Source organism: Lonchura striata, chromosome 6 (assembly GCF_050655825.1).
Source record: "Lonchura striata isolate lonStrDom1 chromosome 6, ASM5065582v1, whole genome shotgun sequence".
NCBI classification, from domain to species: Eukaryota; Metazoa; Chordata; class Aves; order Passeriformes; family Estrildidae; genus Lonchura; species Lonchura striata.
This window is the reverse complement of record NC_140708.1, coordinates 21,813,448-21,827,767: the sequence shown is the minus strand read 5'-3', so window position 1 is coordinate 21,827,767 and position 14,320 is coordinate 21,813,448. Positions and strand designations below refer to the sequence as shown.

Sequence of the window (14,320 nt, the reverse complement as noted above, 5' to 3'; positions counted from 1 at the left end):
TCAAAAATAAATCTGAGACCTCCATATTTTTAATTAACCCCCCCAACACATCCCATGCACAAGGTAGGATTATCAACACTACCACATTATCAAGTTCATAATTTAAAAATAATTTAAGCTTTTAACTATTTTCATTTGGAAAAGCTTTTACCACAGGTATATGAGCCATTTGTTTAAAAATAAAGTCTGTCACTAAGCTCCTGCAGAGTCAAAACATTGCTCCCTCCTCTTCATCTCTATGTAACAGGATATGTTCCACAACAGGCAGCAACCATTATGGTAATTACCATTTCTCTCCTCTTACCTGTAGGATTTTCATCAAGACAACCTCATCGCTCGCATGATCTGTGCCCACGAATCGAGCATGAGTGACAGCATCTGCCATATTCTCCATCCCCTCTGCTGTGCCCTCATGGCTGGGATCTGAATAACAGAATAAAAGAGATATGTCAGGGAACAGCCATCTACAGTCTACCACCTCTGCGGGGAGACATCTACATGGAGATATTGTGTGACCTTCAGCTCCCTCAATTTATGTGATTTGCACTGAGTTGACCCAACAAGAACATAACTCACCTTCCACTAATAGAAGGGATTTATAGCTGGGAGCTTTCAGAAAGATGTATCAAGAATCTACTTACATTTGCAAAAAATTAAAAATTGACAAAGAAAATAATTGCAATTCCATTGTTAATGGTTCTCTATGCTTTAGAAGTTAACTTCTAAGACCGTGTCCTGTTCCCTACAGTATAGCACAATCAGCTATTAAATGCATTCAGGCCCTCCTTGGGAATAAAGAAAAAACAGCTCTTAAACACAGGGAACCTAAAATTTACTCTCATGAGAAGAAAATGCCAAACAGGTTCCACTAAATTGAGAAGGGAAAATTGTCTCTTGTTCTACATCCCTCTCAAGGAATGAGAGCTGGGAAGGAACAGACCAGTAGCTTTCCCCAGAGAAAACAGCAGACAGACACAATCACAGTTTAGATATCAGAGTTGCAGGCGTCCCACTCCAATCATTCATCAAGGCTCCTTCTCTCCATTTCAGTCTTTTGCAGCTAGAAACAATGGTGCAGTTGAGAGAATGTTTAGGATGAGATTGTTGCTAGTAACCGTATCTTGTGCTACATTACAGTGGCTTCAGAAAAGCTGCCTCTGGCTTTGATTTCATTCTCACTTAGACAATATGGCACTGGGCAAGAATCTTGATACCCTTCTACCTAAACAGTCATTAGGAAAGGAAGGAGACAACCTAAACATTGCTTAATACCTCATTAATTGGCTATGGGGCCTCTTGAACTCCAGCAACAATGCTGACAGAGGAACCAAGCAAGACCTTGTAAAAGCTTTGCAGATGCCCTCTTTGACTCCAGTAATGTTCACATCTAGGAAGGGCTCTAAGTCCTTGGTATTAAAGAAAGCTGCCCTTATTGTGGTCCAGAGACAGCAGCCTCTACCGCACTCCTACCCTGAGCGGCTGCAGGGTAAGAAATTTCTCATAGTTTCATAAAACTGAAATGGCACCAGCATATCTTAGAATCACATAAATCTGCACAGGAACAGCACTTTGCCATTGTCTCCTCTTACACATCCCTTTTAATAATGGAGCTTGCTTACTTTTGACATTGTTCACACACACACACACACACACACACACACAGAAATCTTGCATAGTTTAGAGCGAGTTCCTCTCCTGGCTTACCAAACTTCACTGAACTTTTAAGAAGGCTGTTCTAAAACCACTTGGTCATTTTTCACTCAGTTTAGCAGCAGCACACAACAGGATACAAAACTGGAAGCATTAGGTAAGAGGCCTGGCTGCCAAAGCAGTCCTCCACATACCTTCAATAATGGCTTACAATCCAGTGAGAAGCTACTACTCTTCTACCAGAGGCAATAAAATCAGTCATAGGTTGGTGAGTCATGTAGTCTTATTCATGGAGGTAATAGCATAAATCACCAAAGGTGATGTAGGCTCATTCTGAATTGTCTTAATTAAATTAGGCAAAGACCAGTGGTGTTACAATGCCAGCGCCTACATTAGCATTACTGTTAACCAACCTCAACAACCACAGTGGAAAGCAGCCCAGTGGGAATCAAGACAAAAAAGCAACTTGTTGCAGAAAAGGCTCCCACAGGCAGCACACACAGATTCACTTCATTGTCACCTTTTCCAGGAGATGTGAGTTACTCTAGTCTTAGGGATATATTTAATCATATATATGGATAAACAGTCTGTGTGAAAAGGAAATGCAAGCAAGTTGTGCACATGCTTCTTTAACAGATCTGCGAGTACTGCTTTGCTGTTCTAGCCCCTACCTTCAACACCTCTCTCCCAACACACATCACGCCTGACTACTTCAGTTCTGGCTCCCTGGAACAGCACTACAAATTCAGGTCAATTTATAAAGCCTCTTGAGTTCAATTAAAAGCACAGATGCTTCTACTTTGCAGAAACAAGATACAGACAAAAATCTTTGTTCCCTTGTGAGAAAACAGTACAGAAAGATGTATCAATGCCTGCTCAGAATCACTAACAAGAAGTTTGACTGAGTACAATAACAGTTTGAAAATTGCCTTCTACAATGCAAAGATCTAGACACCCCATCTAGATACACACATTCCATATTGGGTGCAGTCTTACAACAGGTGTGCAAAAGAACAAACAGAAATCAAAAAATCCAGGCTCTTAACCAGAGGGAATTCAGGAAAGCCAGAAGCCTGCTCAGTAACACCTTTAATGGAACTAAAATAAATAACTAAGGAGAGAGAAAAGGTGGAGGGGAGAAAAAGCCTTAAACTCCATAAACAGCAAGTCCTCTCACTGGAAGCTGAGCAACAGCTACTTACTTACAGATACGTAGTTTCCAGGAACATCAGAGTAAGCTAACTTTAGAAATGGAGCCTGAAGCTGCAGTGGACAACAAAAAGAGCACATACTTTTTCTGAGGGAAATACAGAAAAGCTCAATTCTGAAATTTAGCCACTAGTTTTCCTATAGCTAAGGTTTAAGCTCATCCAGTAGGCTGACAGCTCACTAGCTACTGCAAAACTGCTGAGCAAGGAAATAACTAATCTCAGGGATTTATCAATGGGAGTTTAGTATTACCACACAGTTTTCTAGTACTTTAAAACTTATTGTGTAATTTATCAACTAAATTGTAGAAGTATTTAGAGCAGAAGATAATCACTGTAATGCTAACTATTCCTGCTGTAACACATACATGGTGAATATCCATTTTATCTGAGCTGTGATTGGATGCTATACCATTAGTGAATTTGCAATTCAAACTACCAGAGATCACAAGTCTTAAACTCTACTTAAGAATTATTCCTATCTAACTGGTTTTAAAACATACCCCTCAGAAATACTGGCCTAAAAAGGAGACAGATAACCACCTTCTGACATGTGACAGAATAAAAAAACAGTAAGACTGCACAAGGATTAGCAATAAAATACTTTGGAAAAGAAAGCAATTTTAAATAAAGATATTTATCAGAGGAGTTTGGCCCTTTCATTGCACCCTGGTTTTCAACTCAGTGTGTACAGCAGAAACCAGCCACTCACAGAACAGACAAAGCTAACATCACTTTTTTAAAACGTGCTGGCTTCCTCTGTCATTATGCAGCCCCAAAACACACTATAATATCTGCCACACTGCAATTTCCCTGCCATGGTTATGCCAGCATTCTTCTCTCTTGTTCTGTATAGTTTGAAACAGATTTGTACATTAAGAAGAGTTTTAAGCATTTCCTATGTTTAGGCAAGCAGTCTTTAGACTACCTTTAGTCTCATATTACAAAAAGAAATTATAATACCAAAAAGCTTTCATTTAACAACACAACCTTGCCAGATGTTCAGCCAGCACCACTAATCCCAGCCTAACTGGTATCTAGAGCAGCACAAAGGACAAGGCTGCTTTGAATGTCACCTGAAGCAACAACGAGGGTCTTAGATTACAGGTTATGCCCCAGAAAAAGAGCCAGGCAGAGAGTCTTCCACTGCCTACTGCAAAGACACAAAATCACCAACAGTTACAGGGATGCACTCTTGTTGAAGTGACACATTTAATATTCTAAACAATAGGTAGCTAGAGAAAAGCTAGGGAAATTCTAAACTCCATTTTTTCCTGTTGCTGCCTCAAAACAAGCATCAGTTGCCTGTGCAGACATTTGCCTGGACATGTGATACAGATCATAAAAGCCCAAAAGAAGAGTCCATACCGTAATGCTGGAAGTCATAGTTTGCATTATTGCTTAATTCTTCAGGGGGACATGTTTTACAGACTTATTTTTTAAGATTTCTTTATTGCCCTAGGAACTTAAGTCATTATTGCATCATTCTAGTTATATTTTTGTACTTAATGATATCAAATACTACGCACTAACTGAAGTCTTCCTACAGTAGATTTTCATCCAACATTTCAATCTTTTTTCCTTCAAGTCTCTATTTTTGCTCATTTTAGTTTTGTGTCTTTCCTGCAAAAGTGATTTGCACTGATGTAAAGCCCTTTCTTTCTCTGCCTTCATGCTATCTCCAAAGAACAAAATATTTAAAACAACAAAAAATTCAAAGTGTTGCCTTACAATGCAAAGGAGAAAAAGTACTGAGAGGTCTGAACTCAGGGGGAAGGAAGACTGATAAAATTATTTTCCGTAAGTGAGACTGTGTATAAACAAACACGGGTAACAGGTTTTGTAATTCGCACAGGTATGATCACAAAGTACTAACTGAACTTAGAGAGAAAAATCGAGTGCCACTAACAACAGGATGACACATTGATAACAGACAGAAAGCCAGCTAGTGAGTTACAAGCCAGCTGAGCCACGGGAACTGACCACATGCACATTATTAGTCTTTCACAGATACAAAGAAAAATGTGCAAATTTGAAAGTTTGATCAGCAGCAATAGTCTCTGCCATGAAATTGTGGAACGTGAAGAGTACTAGCACACCACTGGACAAGGTATGGGACTGAGCAAAAAATCATCATCACTCTAGAGCAGAAATATTAGTCCACAAAACTAAATAAATCCTATTGTATTTCTACATGTTACAACATTGTAATCTGAGCTGATATTCTTCCCCACCCAGCCCTTTTGCTTGGAGGGCATTAAAAGGCAGCTGGTGATCAGCACAGTCCTGCAGCAGGCCCTAAGCACACACAGCAGTCAGAGCAGAGGCTTTGGCTCTGTCTCCAGACACGGCTGCAGCGCCACGAAAGATCAGCCAGTAAGATATTAAGAAACTGCAGATGCTGATTTCCCCAGTGTTAATGACAATTTTCTAATCTCCACATTAAGACTGCAAGCATGTATCCTGGCCAAAGACATAGCTCACAGAGATGCATTTGGCTGGCATTTTGGTAAATCCCAAGAAGTCACATAACATACCTATTAGTGCATATGAGAGGAACTTATTCACAGAGGTGAGTGCCAATCCAGTTATGGGGCCTGTAGTGTCTTCAGAACGGATTACTTCCAGAAAAGGCCGAAGAAACACATTAGGTTCAATTTCAGATAGCTCTGTAAAATAAAAATAATTTTTAAAAGACAGACTTGATTCATTAGGATTAATTTTCTCTTTAAGAATATGCAGCAAGTTTCATCTCAGAGGGAAGAAAGACTGTTCTAGGTTAGTTTCAGAAGGCTGGTGGGAAGGTCACGGTTGCTTTCACATATACACACACACAAACACACACACAGATATATGTGCATATTTTAAATGCAATGCTTTTGTAAAGTTCACTTTCTTGCAATCTTCAAAACAGCTTTCTGGAACCTTCTAGGATCTGATTGAAGGAACACTCTGTAAACGCCACAGAGGCCACTGCTGCCTAAATTTATGCTTTAACTCACTGGCAGATGTAGCTGCATTTTCCTAATACTCTTGGAACTGTGTGAACCCATATAGACTCTGTCCCACCTTCTGCCACCCCTGTAACATCCTACTACAGATAAAACCCTACACTAATCACATGCAAAGTACAAATGTACAACCAGGTTCACTGGACCTCTCGCAGCTCTTTGTCTGAATACAAATTGCATTTCTGCAACAGTAAATGTTTGCTTGGCAAAGACAGGAAAACCTCACAAGATAGCCTAACTTTAAAACTCTTCTGTCTTGCTCTCCAAGTAACTGTATAAGCCTCTCAATCAAACAATTAAAAAGGGCACTCCTCTACTTGCTGCTTTGGCCAGGACAGATTCCCTCTAAAGCTGCAGTACAAGAAGGCACTGAGCTATTGAGCTGGAGAAAAAACAACTAACAAGCTTCTTGAACTTTCCAAGATGATCAAGAGACGCTTTGGGAATGGAAAAGAAATATAGAAATACAGAAGAGAATAACCAGAACTAGAGAAATTGACCAAGAAAAACAAACAAAAACCCAAAACAAAACAAAAATCAAGCCCAACCAAATAAAACAGGAGGAATCAAGATAAGAGGAGCCCTGAGGGGGATTTAGGAGAAAAAGCATTAAAAAGCAGGTGAATGCAACCACAACACAGCTAGTACAGAGGCACAGAAGAATGCGTTAAAAGTAACTTAAACATTTCTGGTCTCAAAATTATTAAAGTACAACACTTGGCTCAACTTGCTGAAATATACCTTTTATTCCTAATAAAAGTTAACGAGTCTAATGGCTAATAGTGTCACAGGATCACTGGCATTTATAGCCTTAATCAAATAATCAAATATTGAACTTATCTGTCATATGAGCTTCCTTGAGGCAGGGAGAAAAAAGACTGCAATTCCTAAATCCTTAGACAAGCTGCTTTTCTATCTACCAACATAATTCAATTATTTTGCTGAGGGGGAAAAAATCCAAGCCCCTTATTCTGAGATAAGTGAAATTCCATTTTATCACAGTTCCTATTGAGAAGCCTTAAGTATCAAAGCAAAAAAGTCTGCCAGAAAGTATGTTAACATAACTGTGTCAAATTATGGCAAGGAAACAAAGGAGGAAAAACTATACAGGGGCTTATGTTTTAAAAGTTATGAGCACAGAGAAGAATATCATAGTGCTGTTAACTAAAGAACAACTGCAATTAAAAAGGGACTTTGGGAATCATTATGCCATCTTTTACATTTCAGCCACCAGCTCAAATAAGACCAGCACCACTCACTTGTGAGGGGTTAAAAGGAACATGATGATTCAACCTTTTTGGCTTAAGAACAACTCCCCCAGTTTGTCAGATAATATGCTGGTGTAACATTACAATTGTGTCACCTCTCAATAGCACATGGAAACCCAGATAATCATAAGATATGCTTACATTAGTGCTTATTTAAGTGTGTTTTATAGAACAGTTGACTGGTTACAAGCACTTGGGCAGCATTAAATAAAGTAAAACTGCTAGGAAACAAATCTCAATTTCTTCTTTTCCAAAACTGATCCTTTCTACAGACCAGACTATAATCCTGCCAATTCCTCCAGCCTCATTCACACCAGTGAGTCCCAGGATGAAAAAGCTGCACTGGATGAGTAAGAAAAATGGGACTTCAGCAGATGTACATCACTGCACGATAGAATGAGATGATGAAGACACACCTGGTAGCAGAGGATATATAGGGCATTACACTCTCCATTAATACATCTTTTGGGACAACAAATAGATATTTTCTTTACAAGAGTAGGGGGAGAATGAGGTTTTTCCTTTCAATTAGAATTGTAAATCTCAATGCTGTTAAAGATCAGATTTCCCTGCAGTTTAACTGAAATTCACAACTTGTATGAAGAGCACAAAACAGCTTGTCATAATTAGGATTTAACTTAGGCATATATTGTGGAATCTGTCAATGAAATATCAATCTCATTGCTCACACCTGAGGAATATTCAGTTAATCATTACAATGAGTTCTTTCCAGAAGCATTTGCAAGCACTGAGGATTTACAAGGGTCACCAGCTCCCTTTTCAAGGCAGAACGTAATCTTGGTACTAGTTCTTTGCTTCAATAGGAAGTTTGGAGTGCAGAAAAACACTGATACTGAAAATATTTTTGCTGTATCCTGTCTTGAAACAGATTACTTTCATGGGCTAAAGAAAGTTCAGCATCTGAAAGTGTCACTAAAGCCACCTGAATTTTTAAATCCACTAACATACTAAAGCTACTGGGTTTTTAACACAGTGACAATTTTGCAAACAGGCCAGTAAATCAAACATATATCATCTTCTTTTAACTCAATCCTGTTGAGGCCAATGAAGTTAGTTCAGAAGCTCTTTCCTCAACAGGTTTTCTTAGCCTTGTACACCAAAGGCGGCAGTGTCCAGAACAAACAGGCCAACCCTTGTGGATCATAGCTACAACTGCAAGGTGCACTCCTCTCAGGCTTTTCCACTACAGCTCAGGTTTGATCTAGAGCACAGAACAGTAGGAAGTGAACAGCATTCTCTTCACAATACTTTGGTCAGGTGAGACCGTAGTCTTTAAAGGGAATTGTTCTGCTCAACAAGTTAAAACTTCACTAAAGAGACACCATAGAAGGCTTGCCACAACCTAACTGTAAAAGCAAGCCTGTGCTCTCCTGAAAATATCCAGGAACCTCAGCAAATGTAAAAAATCATTTATTACTTTAATAATTCTTTGTGGCAAAACAAAGGCTATATAAGGCACATACTAAATGTTTGTAAGTACATATTTGAGGTTTGTAACAACAGTCCAAAAAAAAAAAGTAGCTCTGAATTTGCAACTCTGGTTCTTCTGCCACATTCAGGTTCAGGCATTACAAGTGAGGTATCTATAACCAGTGAGAGAATTGAGAACTGCCTATTACAGACATTTCTCCAAGTATATTTTCTAGCAAGAGACATTTATCAGTGTTTTAACTAGAAAACACAGGATGTTTCTCTACTTAATTAACCAGTTTCAGCTCCAGGGGAAAAAAAAACCAACCAAACAAAAAACCCATCCAAAAACCCACCAAACCTGCAAACGTGTCTTCAGCCAAGGGTATTACAAGAGGAAACACTGAATAACTATCCACAAAGAGAACAAAATTTCACAAGGGACTCCTTCAAGTAGCCTTCCTTTGAAATCTACTCAGAGGAAAATTATATTGAAACATTACTTAGGCTTAAATGAAGAGTCTGGTCTGCTTAGGGGACCAGCTGGAAAGCACTTCCTATTCTTTTCAGACAGGTCCTTCTAATAGAATTTCAGAGAAGCAAGTGGAGACCAGCATCAGCATAACATTCAGAAATGCTCAGCTAGCTTAAAGCAGTGCATGGAAATGGAGAAGATAGGAAAGAGTATCTTAAGTAATGTATCAAAAAGCCAACTCTTCAGGCTGGCAATTTTAATGAGGACACAATTCCTTTGAGACCACAGTGCTTTCCTTCATTCTTCCCATGGATTATTTGCACTTAGACACACATGTCTATAATGATATTTAATCAACTAATTCATGTTTAAGCACCTAACTCCCATTTCAGCAATCCCATACAGCCATTCTGGCACTTCAGCAAACAAACTGCATCAGACCTCTGGCGTCCCTTTTCTCCTGAAGTGCAGGAGCAGGTCCCCCTCGGACAAGTTTTCTTATTGTTAGCACACTGTTGGCACATTCCTGATCTAAAACGCTCACAATAAGCTGCTTTCTCTGGCAGTTCAACTCTTCACTCCTGAATGACTCTTATCAGGATCGGCTATGCGTTCTGAATCAGAGTAAATGAACAAGAAAAAATTGTTTATGACAAGTTATTTCAACATCATTTGTCCCGAGGACAAGCAACTGCAACCCAAACCACATGACCTGGACTCCTCTTATGCAGCAGCTGTTGGCCTTTGACGCCCAGCCTTCAGAAAGGCTGAGCTGTATCCCACGCACCTCTCCAGCACACACGCGCTCAGACAACAGCAATGCCTTGAGCATGCAGCATTACATTCCCTGCTTGCAAACTGAACTCTACAACGAGGAGACATGCTCTTAAGGTGAGAAAAAGACACTGTAAGAGGGCAGAAATCCAGCTTTTCCGGACTCTTGCCTCGGGGCTCAATCAGTTCATGCCACAGAAAACTGAAGTATCAGCAAGTGCTTTCTGGGTCACCCTCAAAACCATTTTCTGCAAACACTACATGACATGCACTTGATTCTCAGTTCACCCAACAAACACCAAAACATTTTGTCTTTTCAATCAAAGGATGAGAAGCCCCTGCAGTCTGTATCAGCAAGTCAGACTGAATATGTTACGAGGAAAAAGAACAAAATTGTACTTGCCTTTTAAAATGGTCTAAAAGTATGGAGTGGTCACCTTCCTGGATTTTCATAAGCATTTTAACTGCTGAAATAAATACTGGCTTAACTTCAGCTACGTCAAAATGCAGGATTGCAGGGAAATGAGAAATTTTCTTAAGTTACTCCTGTGATTATCAGCTGTTTAATTTAGAAGTTAACAAATTAGCAAACAGAATTATAGTAACTTGTTCCTCTAAAAATCTTCAGAGCTTGAATTTGCTTTACATAGAGTCCCTAGGTAACAGGCACAGAACAGTATATGCATACTGGTTCTAGGTGCTCTGGCAGAATTGCAACTACAGCAGCTCTACAGCTGATAAACAGAGGAAGAGCATGTTTTTCATCACTACAAAAACAAATTCTCCAGACTGACTGGAACACACGCCACTCTGCACCTGAGCTAAAAGACATACCCTGACTTCCAGATAGCAAATTTACTCCAATTATGACATTTAACCCCAGATAATAATGCCCAATTAATGCTGGATAACAAGTGTAAAAAAGCTACAATACAGATGATCCACACCCCTCTGCTCCTGAGCATATGTTCTGCTCCACACAGCCCTGGTACAGACAGTGTTTCAAGCGAAACATCTCTGCCATCCCTCCCCTACAAGGGGGTCTTAGTTGCTCTCATCTTTTTCTTGCAAGTTTGTTGCAAGACCATCCCATGCAACACAGTGCAGTTGGTGGCACATTTGTAGATATTTTCTGATTTGAAAGGAAAACAGACAGCCACCTGTACAGTCTGTATAGTGCCGCTAGCATTATGACAGAAAGCTCCAGGTCTCCTTCCTGAAAAAAACGGCAATGTCTGCTAAACTTCATAAACGAGAGGTCATCAAAAGCCACTGGATATACTCACCAGGTTCCCCACAAGATCATTGTCTTACCTAAGCTAAGCTTTTAATAGATAAAGAAAACAGGATTCTGCCAGCTAAGAAGAAGCTTACATCCTAGTTTCTAAAACACATAAATATTGTGGGGATTGTGCAACACAGTATATATACTGTGGAGATATGTGGAAGCAAGCTTTGTGCATCTCTGAAATCAATACTTCATTATAATAAATGGTATCAAAAGCTTTGCATACAATAAATACAGGCTGAAAAATCAATATATTCAAGCCAATGAAGGAGAAATATGAATTAACTGCAATCCTTTTCTAAGCATGTCTGTAAAATATACTCTTCAAAGCTAATGCCCTGTGAATTAAAGTGGTCATTCAGGGGCCCCAACACACCAAACCAAGAGGGAAACAGTGCCATTCTCAGCCACACATGAATGCAAAGCTGGAATTACAAATGCAGTTTGACAAGGGGAACCCAGAGATGTCAAGCCTGTTCTGTTTGCCTAATTTCATTACAATGGCACAAATGCTTTCATTTGTCACACTCCAGCTTCATGTGTTTATCTCCCTTTCATTAAACATGACTTTAACAAATGATTGTTCCATAGTGCCAAGATCTCAAGCAGCCCTCAGAACTGAGATTTTTATTTTGGGGAAGCATGACATAATGCATACTGAGCATTTGACTCCTCACATCCTTTGGTTAGGGCAACATAAACTCAACTGAAATACTGTCTTCTCTGGAATTTTTTATAACTACCAGTGAAGCAGAAGCACTGACAATGCCACCAGTGTGTGTGCCATTAGTTATAAGGAGTTTCATCTGATGCTGTGCTTCAAATTCAGCTGCTCTGACTGACCATTAAAATTTCCTGGGCATTTTTTCATAAGCAGAAACTTTGCTAAGAGTATCTTCAGCCAAAACTATGCAGTAAACTCCAGCTGTGTCTCTACTGTTAGTTTATGTGCTTTTCAGCCAGCTGTAGTATTCCGTTCTAGAGTGGTATTACAAGAAGCAGAAGATACTCACTTCAATCACAGTGAAAGCAAATGCCATCAGCAGAAGTATGGAACTACACAGGAGGCAAACTTCCATGGTTTCTATTTGGATGGACTTAAAAGTACAGACATGAGTGCTTGCTGAATTTCTAATGCCAGTCATGAAGGCTGCTGAGGTTATTTCAAGAGTTGAAGTTGTTTAATTCTGTTTTTACTTCTTAGACTGCGGAGACAGCAGAGAGATGAATATCTTGACAAACTTTTTTCTGAGCTATGGTTGACACATACTGATCAGAGGTTGTAATCAAAAGACTGCTTCAAAATAAGAACACCTCTTAAAGTGAGCTGAAGGGTAATTTACCACAGTGAGGTTGAAGGTCATCAGGACCAGACCTTGCTACAAATCCTAGCCTATTTCCTCCCATCCCATGACCTGAACACCTCTGGAAGGACATGACTAATTCTGATGAAAGGCAAGAAATCAAGAATCTATATAGTAAAAGCCTCCCATCTCCAAACTGCTCTCTCATGAGTGTATCTTTTCCCAGTGTGAAGAGTAAAAAGGGTAATTTCAATGCAAATCCATCCATGTTTTCATGGAAATCCTTCCTCCTACATCATGGTAGAGGATAAGCATTAGAGCACCACTTGATTTTGCTAGCACATTTCACAGTAACATTATTTACATATGATAGAAATAAACAAATTCAGAACTGCTCAGATAGTTTTTTTATCTCCCTTACAGGGAGACTGATTTCTCTGAGGGAAAGGAGATAGGGTAATACAGCTGATCTAAGCCTCTAATAGGTTTTGGGATATACCACTAGTTCTGTGGCTTTTACAAACAGACAAAAGCTCTAAACTGTTAATGCCAATTGTAATGACACTTAATTCTACTCCAGAAAACTGAACTCCCCAAAAACTGGGGACTCCCCAAAAACTGACTTGGGATTTTACCCATTCTTGAAGTTCAGTAAGCTAAACTGCTTACAATTTTCACAGGTAACTGAAGCTTAAAATCCACTTAAAAACTCCAACAAAAACAAACCATCCCATTAAAAACAGGCAAGTAAAATGAGGGCAAGCTTCACTTTTTGTCAGTTCAGAATCAGATGAAACTGTTTCAAAAGATTCTTGCAGAAAATCACCATGCCTATAACAACAGACAGTTTTTGTGATAAACCTGCACCTGGTCTGAAGTTCAAAATGCACAGGCACTCCTCCAAGCCAACGACACTCAACTCTAAATGAAATTACTAAACCAAAATGAACCAAATCAAAAAACAGCCATCCCATGACAAATTCATCTGCCCTTGACCAAATGCTGATAGTTATTGATCTTGCTGCAGTTGTGAATTAGAGCCAGGTTTCCCAAGGTTCCCTCCTAATACGAGGAAGAGAGCATGGCCAGTCTAACAAGGCAGACTAGGCTAAATGAAACCTGTGGGGAATTGCACACTGCTGAGTCCAAAGGATGGACTTAGCTGCTCATCTTACTGACAGTACAAGTTTGATGTATGTCAAGTTTAAGCACTCTTTCTCCTCTCTAACAGAAATTGGTACATGTTGAAGAAAGAGCAATTAGATTGTGACACTCTACAGAACCCAATTCACTCACTGGACTTGCTTCACTATGATATTTTACACGTCTTGCACGGTACCAGGCCCAAGCTAAGTAGGCAATTTAAAAGCCCAGGAGAAATTAAAACTCCTTCCCTAGTATCTTAAAGCACAGTAATTCTCCACAGCTTTGTGTGTCCACCATGCTATGAATAGCACTCTCATTGCAAATTCACCGTGTTGTGAAAAGGAAAGCTTCACTATTTCTAGGAGGCTGGAGAAAAAGATTACAGTTTTATCATCAATTAGCCGTCTGGATGTTACTCCATCCTGTTTACCCTTTCCTCAAGGGAAGCCACTGAGTGCCAAGGGGAAAAATTAAAAGGAAATTGAAGAACAACAAATCCCAAACAAGCCAAGACATTTCTTCTGTTGCCAGAGATTCAAAAATGCATCAGTGAGACAGACAAAATCCAAAGAATGAAATGAAGAAAAACCTGATGACCCAAGAGGACATAATATTTTCATGACAAAAATCTCTCAAAGGTTCAATGTACCTTGCTCTTATGATTTACACAAATTCTTCTATTCAACCTGAACTAATCTAGGAGATATTGTGCTTTTCCATATTATCAGAAAGCAAAACTGCCAGGTGCTAATGACAAAATATGAT

The 14,320-nt window shown here is 39.4% G+C and overlaps 1 protein-coding gene across 9 annotated transcripts in view; it reads right to left on the bottom strand.

Annotated features, from left to right (window-relative positions):
* The window catches only part of GBF1 (golgi brefeldin A resistant guanine nucleotide exchange factor 1), a 99,992-nt gene that overhangs the window by 37,104 nt on the left and 48,568 nt on the right, over positions 1 to 14,320 (bottom strand). For all 9 annotated transcript variants that reach the window (XM_021547911.4, XM_077784607.2, XM_021547877.4 and 6 more), the window contains exons 4-5: positions 5,396 to 5,527; positions 305 to 423 (exon numbers count right to left, since the gene is read on the bottom strand). In XM_021547911.4, coding sequence (XP_021403586.3) covers positions 305 to 423; positions 5,396 to 5,527 — 251 coding nt within the window. The remainder of the gene's footprint in view (positions 1 to 304; positions 424 to 5,395; positions 5,528 to 14,320) is intronic.